Source organism: Cydia splendana, chromosome 9 (assembly GCF_910591565.1).
Source record: "Cydia splendana chromosome 9, ilCydSple1.2, whole genome shotgun sequence".
Lineage (NCBI taxonomy): Eukaryota > Metazoa > Arthropoda > Insecta > Lepidoptera > Tortricidae > Cydia > Cydia splendana.
Window position 1 is genome coordinate 3,744,550 of NC_085968.1, and position 13,428 is coordinate 3,757,977.

A 13,428-nucleotide genomic window follows, 5' to 3' on the forward strand; every position below is an offset into this window, starting at 1 on the left:
GCCACTTCAGGCAAACTCCATCAAGCAGTGAGGGCAACGGGAGATAGACCGATGGAGATAAATCACAGGACAGAACCAAGTGGTCACTAATATCCTCAGTAATAGGGGACCGACGAAGAAGAAGAAAGCATTTGGGCGCCACTGTCGCGTATAAAGCAGAAAATCATATAAAGAAGGAGGACAAAATTTCTTCTTGCGAACGCTGGGGATCGGCTATGGGATTTACTCTATGTAGAGATTTCCTCGAGGGACTAGTAAAGTAGAAAAAAAAGGACAAATTGCCACGAAAAGGCTTCATCTCAGCATGATGCTGAAAACTTTCAGCGCTGATTTTCCGATTAGATCATCAAATGAAAGAGTCACTAGTATGGGGTTCTTCAAAAAAAAAAGGGAATATTACGGGTCTGCTGCATCATTAGAGTTGCAAGTATCCATAAGCTGCGTTGACCACTTACCATCAAGTGGACTTTTAGTTTGTTTGCTTCCGACGTCATATAAAACATTGTCACCAGCATTCTGCAAGCGATACGAACGATACGCAAAACCCGAGACAATTTAGAAAAGTTAATTTCCTAGTTGGGTCAATACCCAAATGGGGATTGAATGGGTAATGAGCCTCTGAGGCTATTTATAAATCCGACGGCATTTCTCCAACATTGCACCAGTTAGCCGTTGGTACTAATCAGATCAGAGGGGTCATACTTAAAGTTTTTGGAGTAGAAAACAAATTAATCAACAAACATTTAGTTTATTAATATTTTTTTTTCATTCTTTCTGTAAAGCAGGCAACGCGTTTACTCCATCTTTGAATATTCATGGTACCTATAAATGATATTTCATTGATAATATAAATTGTGATCAAAATTTTCCTACACATTAAGATTCATGCATAAACATTTAGTCATGTCATAAGAACCACATAACTTCAATTACCATACACGTCTATTATATTAAATTATTTTTAAATTATCACATATTACATATTATTGCATAATCAGATTGCCCTACCCGTATGGACGATCAATTTCAAATTATTCAAACGTCTCTTAATAACCCCGCTATAATAATGTATAGCACTAAATGTAGGCATATTTTTATAAGCGGGTCCGGGTTCAAGATTGACACAATACAGGCTATGAAATAAGTTTAATTATAACCTATTTTTAGTGTTCGTTATACGCAGAAGGGACGCTGTTCAGCACGCAAGCAATTTGGAAATAAGTTTGGAAATGCTCATTTCGGGGAAATTGGACGTCAGATCGATCACGCTGAGACGTCCAGCTAAATATACATCTATAACGTGTTTACCTTAAGTTCCATAAATAATATTTGCATGAAAACGCTTAGGTGTTACATTAGGTACATGAGTATACAAAAAATAGGTTTTTTAATTACACTAACGAGTCTACCGCGATTTAATTTCATTATTTTTACCTTAAATACCGACGTTTCAGCTGAGTTGCACCACCGTCCGTCTCGGAGTCTTTCCGTGACCACAGCTGGTGCAACTCAGCTGAAAGGTCGGAATTTAAGGTAAAAACAATGAAATTATATTGCGGTAGACCCGTTTGTGTAATTAAATATGTGTACAAAACGCGAGAGTTTAGTGTTATAAAATTGGGTTACTTTGATAATTTAAATGAGCTTTCTTTTAAATGTCTATTTTCTTATCAATAAAGTAGTTATTTTAATAGTTTTATACACTTTGCCCGCTTAGCTTAACTCTCTTGTGCTTATACCCGAAACATCATAAATTAGGTCTACAGCCCAAAATCTAGCAATACCTTTCCTACTTGTCGTGAAGGCTTAGTTCAGGTTATATATTAATTACTAAGTGTCGAGGTCATTCAGAGCATTCAGGCTACCGTACAAAGATAGTATAATGAGCCGACAGTGCTTTGTCGCTTATCGCCAAACAAATATTATTTGTACATGCGATCGTTAGGCTGAAATTAATGGATGTTCCAAGGCCGTGACATTTTTGACAATTGCCGCGTGGAATATGGGATCACAAAGGGTTGTAATATATTATGTATTTCAATCTAAAGACCTATGTTTAAGGTTCCGTAGTCACGAAACCCTTAACTAAGTCCTATAGTTTTGCGTGTCTGTCTGTCAGTCTTTCCTGCCGCGGCTTATATCAATACCTACCTAATTGTTTAGCATTATTGCTTAAGAAAGCTGAATTTGGCATGGATATAAACTTTATAATGCCGACATAGAGGTTAAGTAAAACCTAAAACTAGCGACTCTAAAATCTGTAAACTTCGCAAACCGAATTGAAAAAAAAAACAAAACTGGATCGACAAAAAACGTATCATTATCGTGGTCACAAAATTTCACGCATATTTTTGCTGAGACATTGCGACCTGCAGAGGCGAACAGCTGGACAGCTGGACAGACATTCGAAATCATATTTGCCCAAGCTCGCAAAACCTGACACTAATTTCACAAACAAATAAATAAAAATAGGTAAAAAATAATATAAATCCAATGGGCAGACGGTACAGGACAAGTTAATTGCAAGCATATCTGCGGTATCTGCCCTTTTGTAATTCATCGGAAGCGTGACAGCGGAGACAACGTATCCATCACTCCATTAGGACGGACAGTGCCGAATTTTCGAAATAGAATGTTTTGTTGGTGTCGGTGCGATTTTACGAACGGAATTATTGTTGCGTGAGTTTCAAAATAAAATATTTGAAAATTATGAAGGGAATGGGTGTTGGTATGTAAAACTTTATGTAGGCACTTAAAAACGTAAGTAGGTAAGTACAAATTAATTCTGTATGAAGGTAAACATTAAGTTTGAAAATTTCAACTTCTATTGACGAGAACAATAATTGAGATTATTTTTTTTAACCGTATTAATAGTCATTTTCTGCAATTATGATATACGACTACATTAATTTTCCTTGCTTTTGTACTTAATATCAAATTGACTGTTATTTTTAATTAAAAACCTAAACCACATTATCACTCAATGTTTTGTTTTTTTTTAATCCTCCTATTCCTAAATAGAAAGAAATGAATCCACGCGTTCAGTTTTTTATATATAAGCCCACGGAACCCTAAAAAGGTGTAACTCCAAGGCAATCTCAAACACAGACTCTTTACATACAGAATAGTATACCAGACAATTCAATTCATTGTCAATGCAACGGGAGCAAAAAACCGCAAGTAACATCTGCTTAATTTAACACCCAACAAAAGGAGCGAAACATGAACCTCTTTGGCATTCCGCTGTCGGGTAACGAATGTTCTTCGAACGGTAAAAAACAACAAAAGATACAGTCGAGATTTATTATTTTGCTCTGTAAGTAGAGCTTTGTTGCTCTAAAATATAGTACCTACTACTCTAGAACAGTCGTTAATATTAATATGAAATAAAGCAAGAATTATCGTCAGGCCAAGATAACTATGCACGAACTTAAAACACAATGTTAAGCCGAAGTCATTAAAATTACACATTTTAAATCTCCAGTAGGTGATATTCTTCAATTCCGATTTCACCTTATAAGGAAAAAATATCAAATTTTACATGACAAAATTTAAACAGAATTTCAATATGATTGAATAACATGCAATGTTATCTAAATATACCTATTCTAGCTTCTTTGACTATTTTAAGAACACAAACTTTACTGTATTAACATAGATACCTATAGATTCAAAATTATTATGGTAAGATTTATAAATTTTGTTACACACATTAACATTACACTTAATTAACGAATTTACTTATTTAATATTAAATTATATTATATGATATTAAAACAACCATAATATTAATGAAGAGCTTTCCCGTCAATTTTTCACACTTATTTCTTCTCCCTATTTCTCCCCTAAGTTTCCCTTTCGAATTATTTATTACTTTTTGCACCTTTGTGCCCTTCTGGAAAAGTTCTTTTCGAACCTTTTTAATGTTTGGTTTTGGCAGAAAGTACTTAGGTAGCTAAAACCATGTGCTTGTACATACTTATTAACACTTTAAACTCTCGCGTTTTGTGCACATATTTAATTACACAAACGGGTCTACCGCGATATAATTTCATTGGTTTTACCTTAAATTCCGACGTTTCAGCTGAGTTGCACCAGCTTTGGTCACGGAAAGACGGAATTTAAGGTAAAAACAATGAAATTATATCGCGGTAGACCCGTTTGTGTAACACTAATTAAATAGACGAAAACTAAAGTATATTATTTTTAGAGTGTAAATTTTAACAGTTTGGTTTTATACCACGTCGGTGACAAACAAGCATACGGCCTGCCTGATGGTAAGCCGTTACAGTAGCCTATAGACATGGACTTTTGCTAGTCCATATCTAGATGGCACTTGCACGGTCCACCCTTAAGAAACCAGTACGGTTACCATCAGTTTGTCAGTGACATAAACGCCGTCGAGAACGTAATTTACTTTCTATACGTCCCGTTTGCACTAATATGCGAGTGCGAGCGAGATGTATAGAAAGTAAATTACGTTCTCGACGGCGTTTATGTCACTGACAAACTGATGGTAACCGTACTGAGGGCCTTCCGCAAAACAAGAAATACGAAATTTTGTTATGTGCTTCTCTATCGCTCTAATGTGCAAGAGTGATAGACAGATAACGAAATGTCGAATTTCGTGTTTTGCGGTACGCCCTCTGTTGGTACATTTATTTACGTTTCTCAAAAAATAATTACAATCATGTAAAAATAAATTGATTTATAAACTGAAATAGATGCCACATGACGAAAGATATAGTGACCAAGGCCTCCAGTGTCCGGGGCTGGCATCGAACCAGCGTCTTCGGCATTCGCAGCAAACACCATAACCACTATAGGTCACTCGGATTTCGGCTTTACCGGTCGAAATTTCTCGTCTTTAATTTCATAATTGTATCTATCTCTACCTACGTAATAAAATACTACGAATCAACATATTTAATAAAATGATTAGATTTGTTCCCTAGTCATACATAACTATAATATTTGTTCATTTCCAAAACTCAATAATAGTAGGCAAACTACTTATCAAACGCGAATAAATATAACCTTCACAAAAAACCTCAAACGTGAAAAGATCAGACGGTCCCGAATAATGTCCACTCGTTTTGACAAGGCATGAATGAACGAAGCCGGCATGAAACCCGGCTTGAAGTGGCATGAAATACCCGTTCTTTTGTGCCGCTTACCTGCCCATTTGGAGGGTTTTTTCTGGGTATTGGGCCAGTGATTTCGAAATCTAATTATGACGTAAAGGTGTTTCGGTATTTCATGTTTATCCCGGGCGCACCCGAGTTTTTTTGGAACGTTCTTTGTTGGTTGAAGAGCTTTTATTAGTATATTGCATCCATCGTTTGTTTTTTATAGGAAAGGTGGTTTATTGAATGCTTTGAACAGTATTATGTCTTCATTAGTGAACTTTTAAAATTAGTTGGGGTTACTTGCTTTGCTTTAAGTTTTATATTGAAACAGATTATATTAATTAGATCCATTGAACTAATGTTTGGGCATCAAAGTCAATATCATCTACTTTTTTTCTTATTTCGTAGAAATGATTACCAACATTATTTCAAAACAGGAGAGCCAGCGGGAATCGAGTTATAATTATGGGCACCTCAATTTAATGAAATGAAACTGTGACGTAAAGCCAATTGACTGTAGGTAATATAGAAAAAATTATATATGTACATATTACTTATGAACAACGCCAACACAAAATAGAATAGGTAGTTAGGGCTTACCGTTTTTGTTGTTTCTTCTTGATATGCAGAGTAGGTACTCTGAATAAAAATAGTTTTCGTGTTCTATGTCGCACAAAACTCTTAATGTATTTATTGGCGAAAAAAGATTAGGTTTTATATCAGAATACGTATTTCTGTCAAAGAATATGGAATGACACTGACGATGTTTTTGACAATGTGTATTCTATATGAAGTGTAGGCGGCCAGTAATGCCAGTATCTGCACCATTCCGCAATGAGTTAACATTAAATGGAAAAAGGTTACATACTAAACAGAAAAGATTATGTAATTCATACAGATTTGATCATATAAGGTCGGAATAAAATATTCTCAAAAGGAATGGGAACTGATCAGTTTGTATTTTTCGTGGTTTCAAATAGCAAAGTGACTTCTTAGAAAGACTTTCAGATTGTCCTCTTAAAGAGACGTGCTCGTTTCCAAGCAACCTCCAATCAGCATAATCAAAGGTGACCTTAGTATCAAAACGAAATCATACTGCATACTTATAGAATCACGTTAAAAATCAGCCTACTGCAAACCACGTTCGACATGTTGCCCCTCTGTCGCACTTGTAAATTCGTACGTAAGTGTGACAAGGCAACTAGGCCCTCAGACATACATAATGGCCCAGACAATCAAAACGCGCGACATTTCCAAACTAACGACTACAGTCCGATAACTCATAGTTACACAACTTTTTCGATAAATTCTCACTCCAAAACACTCGGAACAAGCGAAAACTGACCTAAACCTCACATAAATAAAGGTCATGAGAACTGCACGGTACATATTATACCCTTAGTCACGCGAACAGATTATTGGAAAAATAAAAATAGCTATATTAGCCGGGGAATCGGGGTCGAAAATGTGGTTATGGTGTATTCAACCATGTAAATTGGAGGTAGCCTGGTCGGTTGCCATGGGAATGTGGACTTAGTGACATTGAAATAGGCAATCGGTCGTTATGGGTGACCTTTCTAGCATGGATTTGACTTCTTATTCTTAATCGATTTTGTGGAGAGATGGGAATCTTTGATTTGAGAACTTAGAGGTAATAATCAGATCTCTTTATTGCATAACCGCGGCCGACGATTAGTAAAGAAATCAATAATTATATAATTAGGGTTTTCTCATAGAAAAGTCACGAAAAAGACAAGTGATATTAAGTATTTAAGAGATAGAATAGAATATTAGAATACTCTTTATTGGCACACCTCAGTAAAAAGATACAAAAGAAAAAAAACAATTCAATAAATGTAGAGGCAGACAACAGGCGGCGGAGATTTGCATTTTCCAAATGCATATTTTTAATTTTCAAGGAATATAGAACTCAACTGTACCATACTGCTATAGGTACAATGTGATGAATTAATTATACCTATGTAAATAGCTTTTTACTTATTGATAACTCGCACTTTTTGTGAACTACCCATCGACCAATCACTTTATATCCAAGCATGATTAATCTAAGTATACTTATATATCACTTAGTACACCTTATAAAACAAACTCCCTCTCCGCGTCTGTGTGTTTGTTTGTTTGTTTGTATGTTCGCGATAAACTAAAAAACTACTGAACGGATTTTCACGCGGTTTTCACCTATCTATAGAGTGATTCTTGAGAAAGGTTTAGGTGTATAAAGTTAACCCGTGCAAAGCCCGGGAGGGTCGCTAGTTAAAAATAAAACGAAGTAAGTGACCATTCGCCATTACCTATAAGTGTTCAGGTTGAAAAGCTGAAAAATTGAAAGCACTTTGGTCGGCTAAGAGCTGGGTTATCGACGATCTGTTTTAGGGTTCTTATTTATAGAGGCCACTTCGCCGATAGGGCACGCTACCTGTAATGACCAATTTAATACCTTGGCATTTTCTAACTCGAGGCGTAACATATACGGTAACATTTTAAAATCACTTTATAGAAGTAAATATATTTAAAAATCCGGACAAGTGCGAGTCTGACTCGCCCACCGAGGGTTCCGTACTTATTAGTATTTGTTGCTATAGTGGCAACAAAAATACATCATCTGTAAAAATTTCAACTGTTCTATCTATTATTTATATTTCAGCTATCACGGTTCATAAGATACAGCCCGGTGACAGACAGACAGACGGACGATGGAGTCTTAGTAATAGGGTCCCGTTTTTTACCCTTTGGGTACCTACAGAACCCTAAAAGGTATTAAAAGGTAGGAACAGCGCGTAACAGATGATAAGGTACCAGCAGTTAATAATTTTAAAATGTGAATAAAAATATCATCATTTATAAATAAATCATGTAAATGATTTCCATAATCAAAAGATATTCCAATCGATTAACTATAACCAATATAGCAAGTTATACCAAATTGAATATCAGAGTATGTATAAAGTTAATCTAGTTTAAAGTGATCGATGGGCAATCCCAAGACACTAATTAATACGCAATATTTAGCTGAGATGAGCATTACATTCAATATTAAACCAATATTCAGAATACGTGAGTAGGTCTCTTTTCCCAGTAGACAAAATTTAGTCAAGACATCAATCGTTTCATTTGTTTATTTATTCCAAAACGTTTTTATATATTTCGCGTTTCTTTGAAATAATATACCTGGACTTTAACCTAAATAATAAAAATGGGAGAGTAGTTTATATCAACAAGATAAGAAGAATATTGCGTTAACTTTTGTCATTCAAATTAAATTAACTTTCTCGTTTGAAGCAACTGTTCCGAACTTAATTTAAGCATAATCAAATCATTATCTGGGCCCTCACTTATTAAAACGAATCAAACTCCAGAAAACAATATAATTTAAACTTTAATCGAAACCGTTCAAACAACGCCCGAAACCATTACGTTCCACGCTCCTTTACAAACAAAACATTTGTAATAATACCAAATTAATTCTGTCCACAGTATAACAAAGCATCAAACATAAAGTTTAAAGTGTTACCAGTTTTCAAAAGTGTTCGATTTCCGAAGTGCCCGGTGTCCCGCTAGTGATGTGACCGGCGATGACAGTTGGGTGTCCAAGATGGCGGGTCGGCACAAGCCCACGGTCAGGCACTTCCACAACCAGCCGGAGCTGCAGCGGGGCGGCAGTCTGGGTCTGATGCTGAGGTGGATCCTGCTGGTGTGCCTGGCGAGCTGCGGGCCTTTGGGGAACACCGTCAAACAAGATGGTAAGTGTTTTTTTCTAGTGTTACGTCTCTCCTCTGGTTGTGACTGTGAGTCTACTGCCTTGGATTAAGGCTTTAAGGACATAATATGTAATAGACTAATAGTATTTACATGTGTGATGAGAATTTTTATTATATTTGCGAAGTATTTTGTCTACAAGTATTTAACAATATATATCATCGTCTAGTAGGTACCCAAAGTACAAGTGTTCTTACTTTGATACTACTCGTAGCCTACGAGTCGTAGGTGGACCCTATAAAAAAAATTGGCAGTCAAAATTGAATCAATAGAATTAGAAAACAGTTTTTTTTTCGTTTTGAAATTGAACGAAACAAAACAAATGTCGCCCTGTTCCACTTGACAATGATTTAAATTTCATTATTTTGTACAAGTATTAGGACCGCGGGACGTTGAATTCAATATTTAGATGATTCCTTTTAAATGTGTTGCTAAAATGTTAACGCTAAAGTATTTTTTCCTTTTAATTTTATTGCAGAAAGTATTCATTTCTAGTAATGCCGATGTATGCAGAAGTCGAATGAGAGACGTTTTCATTTTAATATCAGTTCTAAACCGTTTTAATAACGTTCAAATTTGTACAGCACCCATTTGCATATTCTTTTGTTTCAACTGAAGCGTTGTAATACTTTAAATTAATGCCGTTTTTAAAATGCTTCAAAATCAGGTCACGATGCTAGGGCAAGATATTTTATCCATCCGAGAGCGAGTGGGCAAAAAGATCAACCCTGGGGAACGTCTGACAGAAGTGGATTTATGATGTTATGGTTAGAGATGCCCCGAATCACTGTTTTGGCCGAATACCGAATATTCGGCATCTCTCTCGGTCGAAGCGCCGAATATAATTATTATGAAAAGTGTTCGCCAAAAAGGATCCCGTTTGTTAAGATATATTTTTGTTGAACAGAATTAATGAACGTAGATGAATTACACTCAATCAAATCAAACCCATGATAAAAATAAAATATTATGTAGACAACAAATGCTCAAAAAATTTTACAACTAAGTTTAAAGTATTTAACAACTTTCCAAGAATACATTTTAAATATTTAATATACCTAGTTTTTGGTTATTTTTATTCTGTGTTTTTCCTTTTTAGGTAGGTGCAACAGATATTCGGTATTCGGCCGAATGTTGCTTACTATTCAAATAATAATAAAACAATAATAGGCGTGAATAGTAGGCAACATTCGGCCGAATACCGAATAGTCAGCAAAATGGCCGAATAGGCCGAATACCGAATAGCTGCCGAATATTCGTTGCTTCCCTAGTGATGCTTCTTTAATAAATAATTTTATTTTCCAGTCACTTCGACCGGGCATTTTGGTCTAAAAGGTACTTTTAAGTTTAACAGTAACTTGATTTTTAATGAGACCCTTCTAGAAATTTTGTTGGCAATGTTTTATCGGATCAAAGAGTTTAGGCCCAGACTTTTATTGGGTCGGCTTAAAATGTAAGCTTTTTAGGCTTATCTGGTCTCAATTCTAATAAAGTTGATAAATACCCACGTGGGTAGAAAGGCAATAGAATGTTAATCTTGTGACTTTACCACTTAAATTATATGGATAATAAGAGAGAAATAACTATGGTTGATTGCACTGACTAGTACCTATAAATAAGTTTTTGGCAAAAATTTCATTTTTGGTACAAGCTTTTATCGCTGACTGTACTTTTCTTACGACAGACAACTAATACTCATCGAGACAATTCTAAAAACCCCTAACACAATTAGGTTGCATTGTTTCATCGCAGAGTTCCTATGGCCACCTCCTGTCTCTATCATCAGATCAGTTCGACAGTACCATATTATTGTATTGTCATCAGAACTACATACAGCTGCCAATTTTCATGACGCTACGATCCTTGGAAGATGGTTAAATTAGTTACCTTAGATTCCATTACATAGTTACATACAGGTCGACCTAATAAAAGCTTGTTAAAAAGTAAAATTTACTAATGATATAGATAGATAGAAAGAATACTCTTTATTGGCACACCTCACTAAAAATATACAAAAGAAAAGAACTATTGATTAAATGTAGAGGCAGACAACAGACGGTCTTATAGCTAAAGAGCGATCTCTTCCAGACAACCTTTGGATACTTTGGATACCTTTGGATTTAATGTGATACTAATATTAGAGGATACCTACTCAGATAATTTGTTACGCGTTATTCTATCCACTACTGACAAAAAATTCTACAACCGTAAAATCTGTCTACTAAGCATTGCTCCACAATTCGAAATTTAATTTTAATTTTAAAATGATTATTGATTATACTGTGGTAGCCAAGTTGATACATATTTAATTACACAAACGGGTCTACCGCGATATAATTTCATTGTTTTTACTAGTGATGTACCGACTATTGATTTGGCCGACTAGCCGACTAGCCGACTAATCGGCGCTCGAATGGCCGATTAGTCGGCCGACTAGTCGGCTAGTCGGCCAGATCATTAGTTTCGTATAAGTTTAGGTGAAAAACAATATTTTTGCTCCTTTGGTTGCGCTCTATTCATCATATTACCTTGGCTAAAAGGTGTTCTCTACAGGTTTAAAGACCTATCACAAGAATTCTCGTTCAATTTCTGTCTTTAGTTCTTTTATTTTGCGATCCTGAGCAGACCGTCAGTACAGCTTGTAGGAGGTATTTCTAAGGATCTATTTCCCGTACGTAGTCGCCAGTTAAGAACCTATCCCCTGTGGTCAGCCTTATTACGAGCAACGTGCCCTGTCTAAGTCTCTAAATTTAACAATAAAATTGATAGTTCCTCGTGGCTCCACCATTAAAATAATGATAATAAAAAAATAACTATAGAACTTGCACATGAAATTACACGAAAATCAGTTGAGATCGACCTGTAGAGGAAAAAACCAGCCCTCCAACATACGATAACGATCAAATGGTCAATTATATGAACAAAAGTTTTCGTATGCAACCCTGAATAGGTATTTTAGTAAAATAAACATAAAACGTATGGTAAATGTTGACTGTTGATTTCTATATTTTCTATTTTTCTTTCACTAATAAAGTGCCGACTAATCGGCCATTTTTGCCGACTAGTCGCGGACTAGTCGCCGACTAGAAATGTGGCCGGATAGTCGGCTTTCCCGACTAGTCGGTACATCCCTAGTTTTTACCTTAAATTCCGACGTTGACGGTGCTGGGACGTCAGTCTTTCCGTGACCACAGCTGGTACAAGTGGTACAACTCAGCTGAAACGTCGGAATTTAAGGTAAAAAAACAATGAAATAATATCGCGGTAGACCCCTTTGTGTAATTAAATATGTGTACAAAACGCGAGAGTTTAAAGTGTTATGTTGGTACATATGCCGATTTAAAGTACCTAGACCATCGCTTCTATCATGTTACAATACTATGAGGTCCATGAGGTTGTGATATAGTTTCATATATCTACATATAAAAACTTTTAGAGCACAATTAAGTACCCAGTGGAGAGCAAAGTGGGCAAATTGTAACTTACTGTTATTAACAATTATTGTTTAATCGGCATTCACATTATTTGCAAAATTGACGCAAATAGTTGCGAACGTGAACGAAGCACCGGCCAAATTAAGAGAGACTTGATTAAACGAACCATTTTGAAATATGAAATGCAAATTGTTTACCGGAACAAAAAATAAACTGCAAAAATAGGAAGAACGGTTTTATTAAAAGCCCTTGGTTAACTTGTCCTTGCGATCCTCTTCGCCCGACTTCGACTAAAGGGGCCCACTGATTAACAGTCCGCCGGACGGTATCGGCCTGTCAGTTGTTCGGAACTGTTAAAATTTTGTTCTAACTGACAGGCCGATACCGTCCGGCGGACTGTTAATCAGTGGGCCCCTTAAGAGCTCGTTTCGCACTGACGTCCAGTTTTTTGCGGGTACGGTTTTTTGCAGGATCCAGTTTTCTGTAGTATGCACGCAGGATCCCGCAAACAGAATCCTCGTGTGAAAGTTACTATATTAGCACCTATACTACTAAAACGGGATCCTGCAAAAAACCGCACCCGCAAAAAACTGGACGTCAGTGGGAACCAGCTCTAAGCCGCAAGGGATGGTTACCGTATGTATGATTGTAGTTTGTTTCTCTATTTTCTAAGCGCTGGTGGCCTAGCGGTAAGAGCTTACGACTTTCAATCCGGAGGTCGCAGGTTCAAAGTAGTTCAAACCCCTGTTTGTACCAATGAGTTTTTCGGAACTTATGTTCGAAATATTATTTGATATTTACCAGTCGCTTCTCAGTGAAGGAAAACATCATGAGGAAACCGGACTAATGCCAATAAGGTCTAGTTTACCCTCTGGGTTGGAAGGTCAGATGGTATCGCTTTCCTAAAACTAGTGCGTATGCCAATTCTCGGGATTAGTTGCCAAGCGGACCCCAGGCCCATGAGCCCTGGCAAATGCCGAAACAACGCGAGGAAGATGATGAAAGGAGACGTTTAAATGTCAAGTGTAGCTGTAATTACTGTTGCTGCTTCGTTGTTGCCGCCGCTGTATCTGTTAATTTCCTTGATA

At 36.3% G+C, this 13,428-nt stretch overlaps 1 protein-coding gene across 1 annotated transcript in view; it reads left to right on the forward strand.

Annotated features, from left to right (window-relative positions):
* Positions 1 to 8,633: 8,633 nt before the first annotated feature.
* LOC134793405 (uncharacterized) overlaps positions 8,634 to 13,428 on the forward strand; it is a 115,836-nt gene continuing 111,041 nt past the window's right edge. The window contains exon 1 of the mRNA XM_063764980.1: positions 8,634 to 8,890. Coding sequence (XP_063621050.1) covers positions 8,743 to 8,890 — 148 coding nt within the window. The 5' untranslated portion in view covers positions 8,634 to 8,742. The remainder of the gene's footprint in view (positions 8,891 to 13,428) is intronic.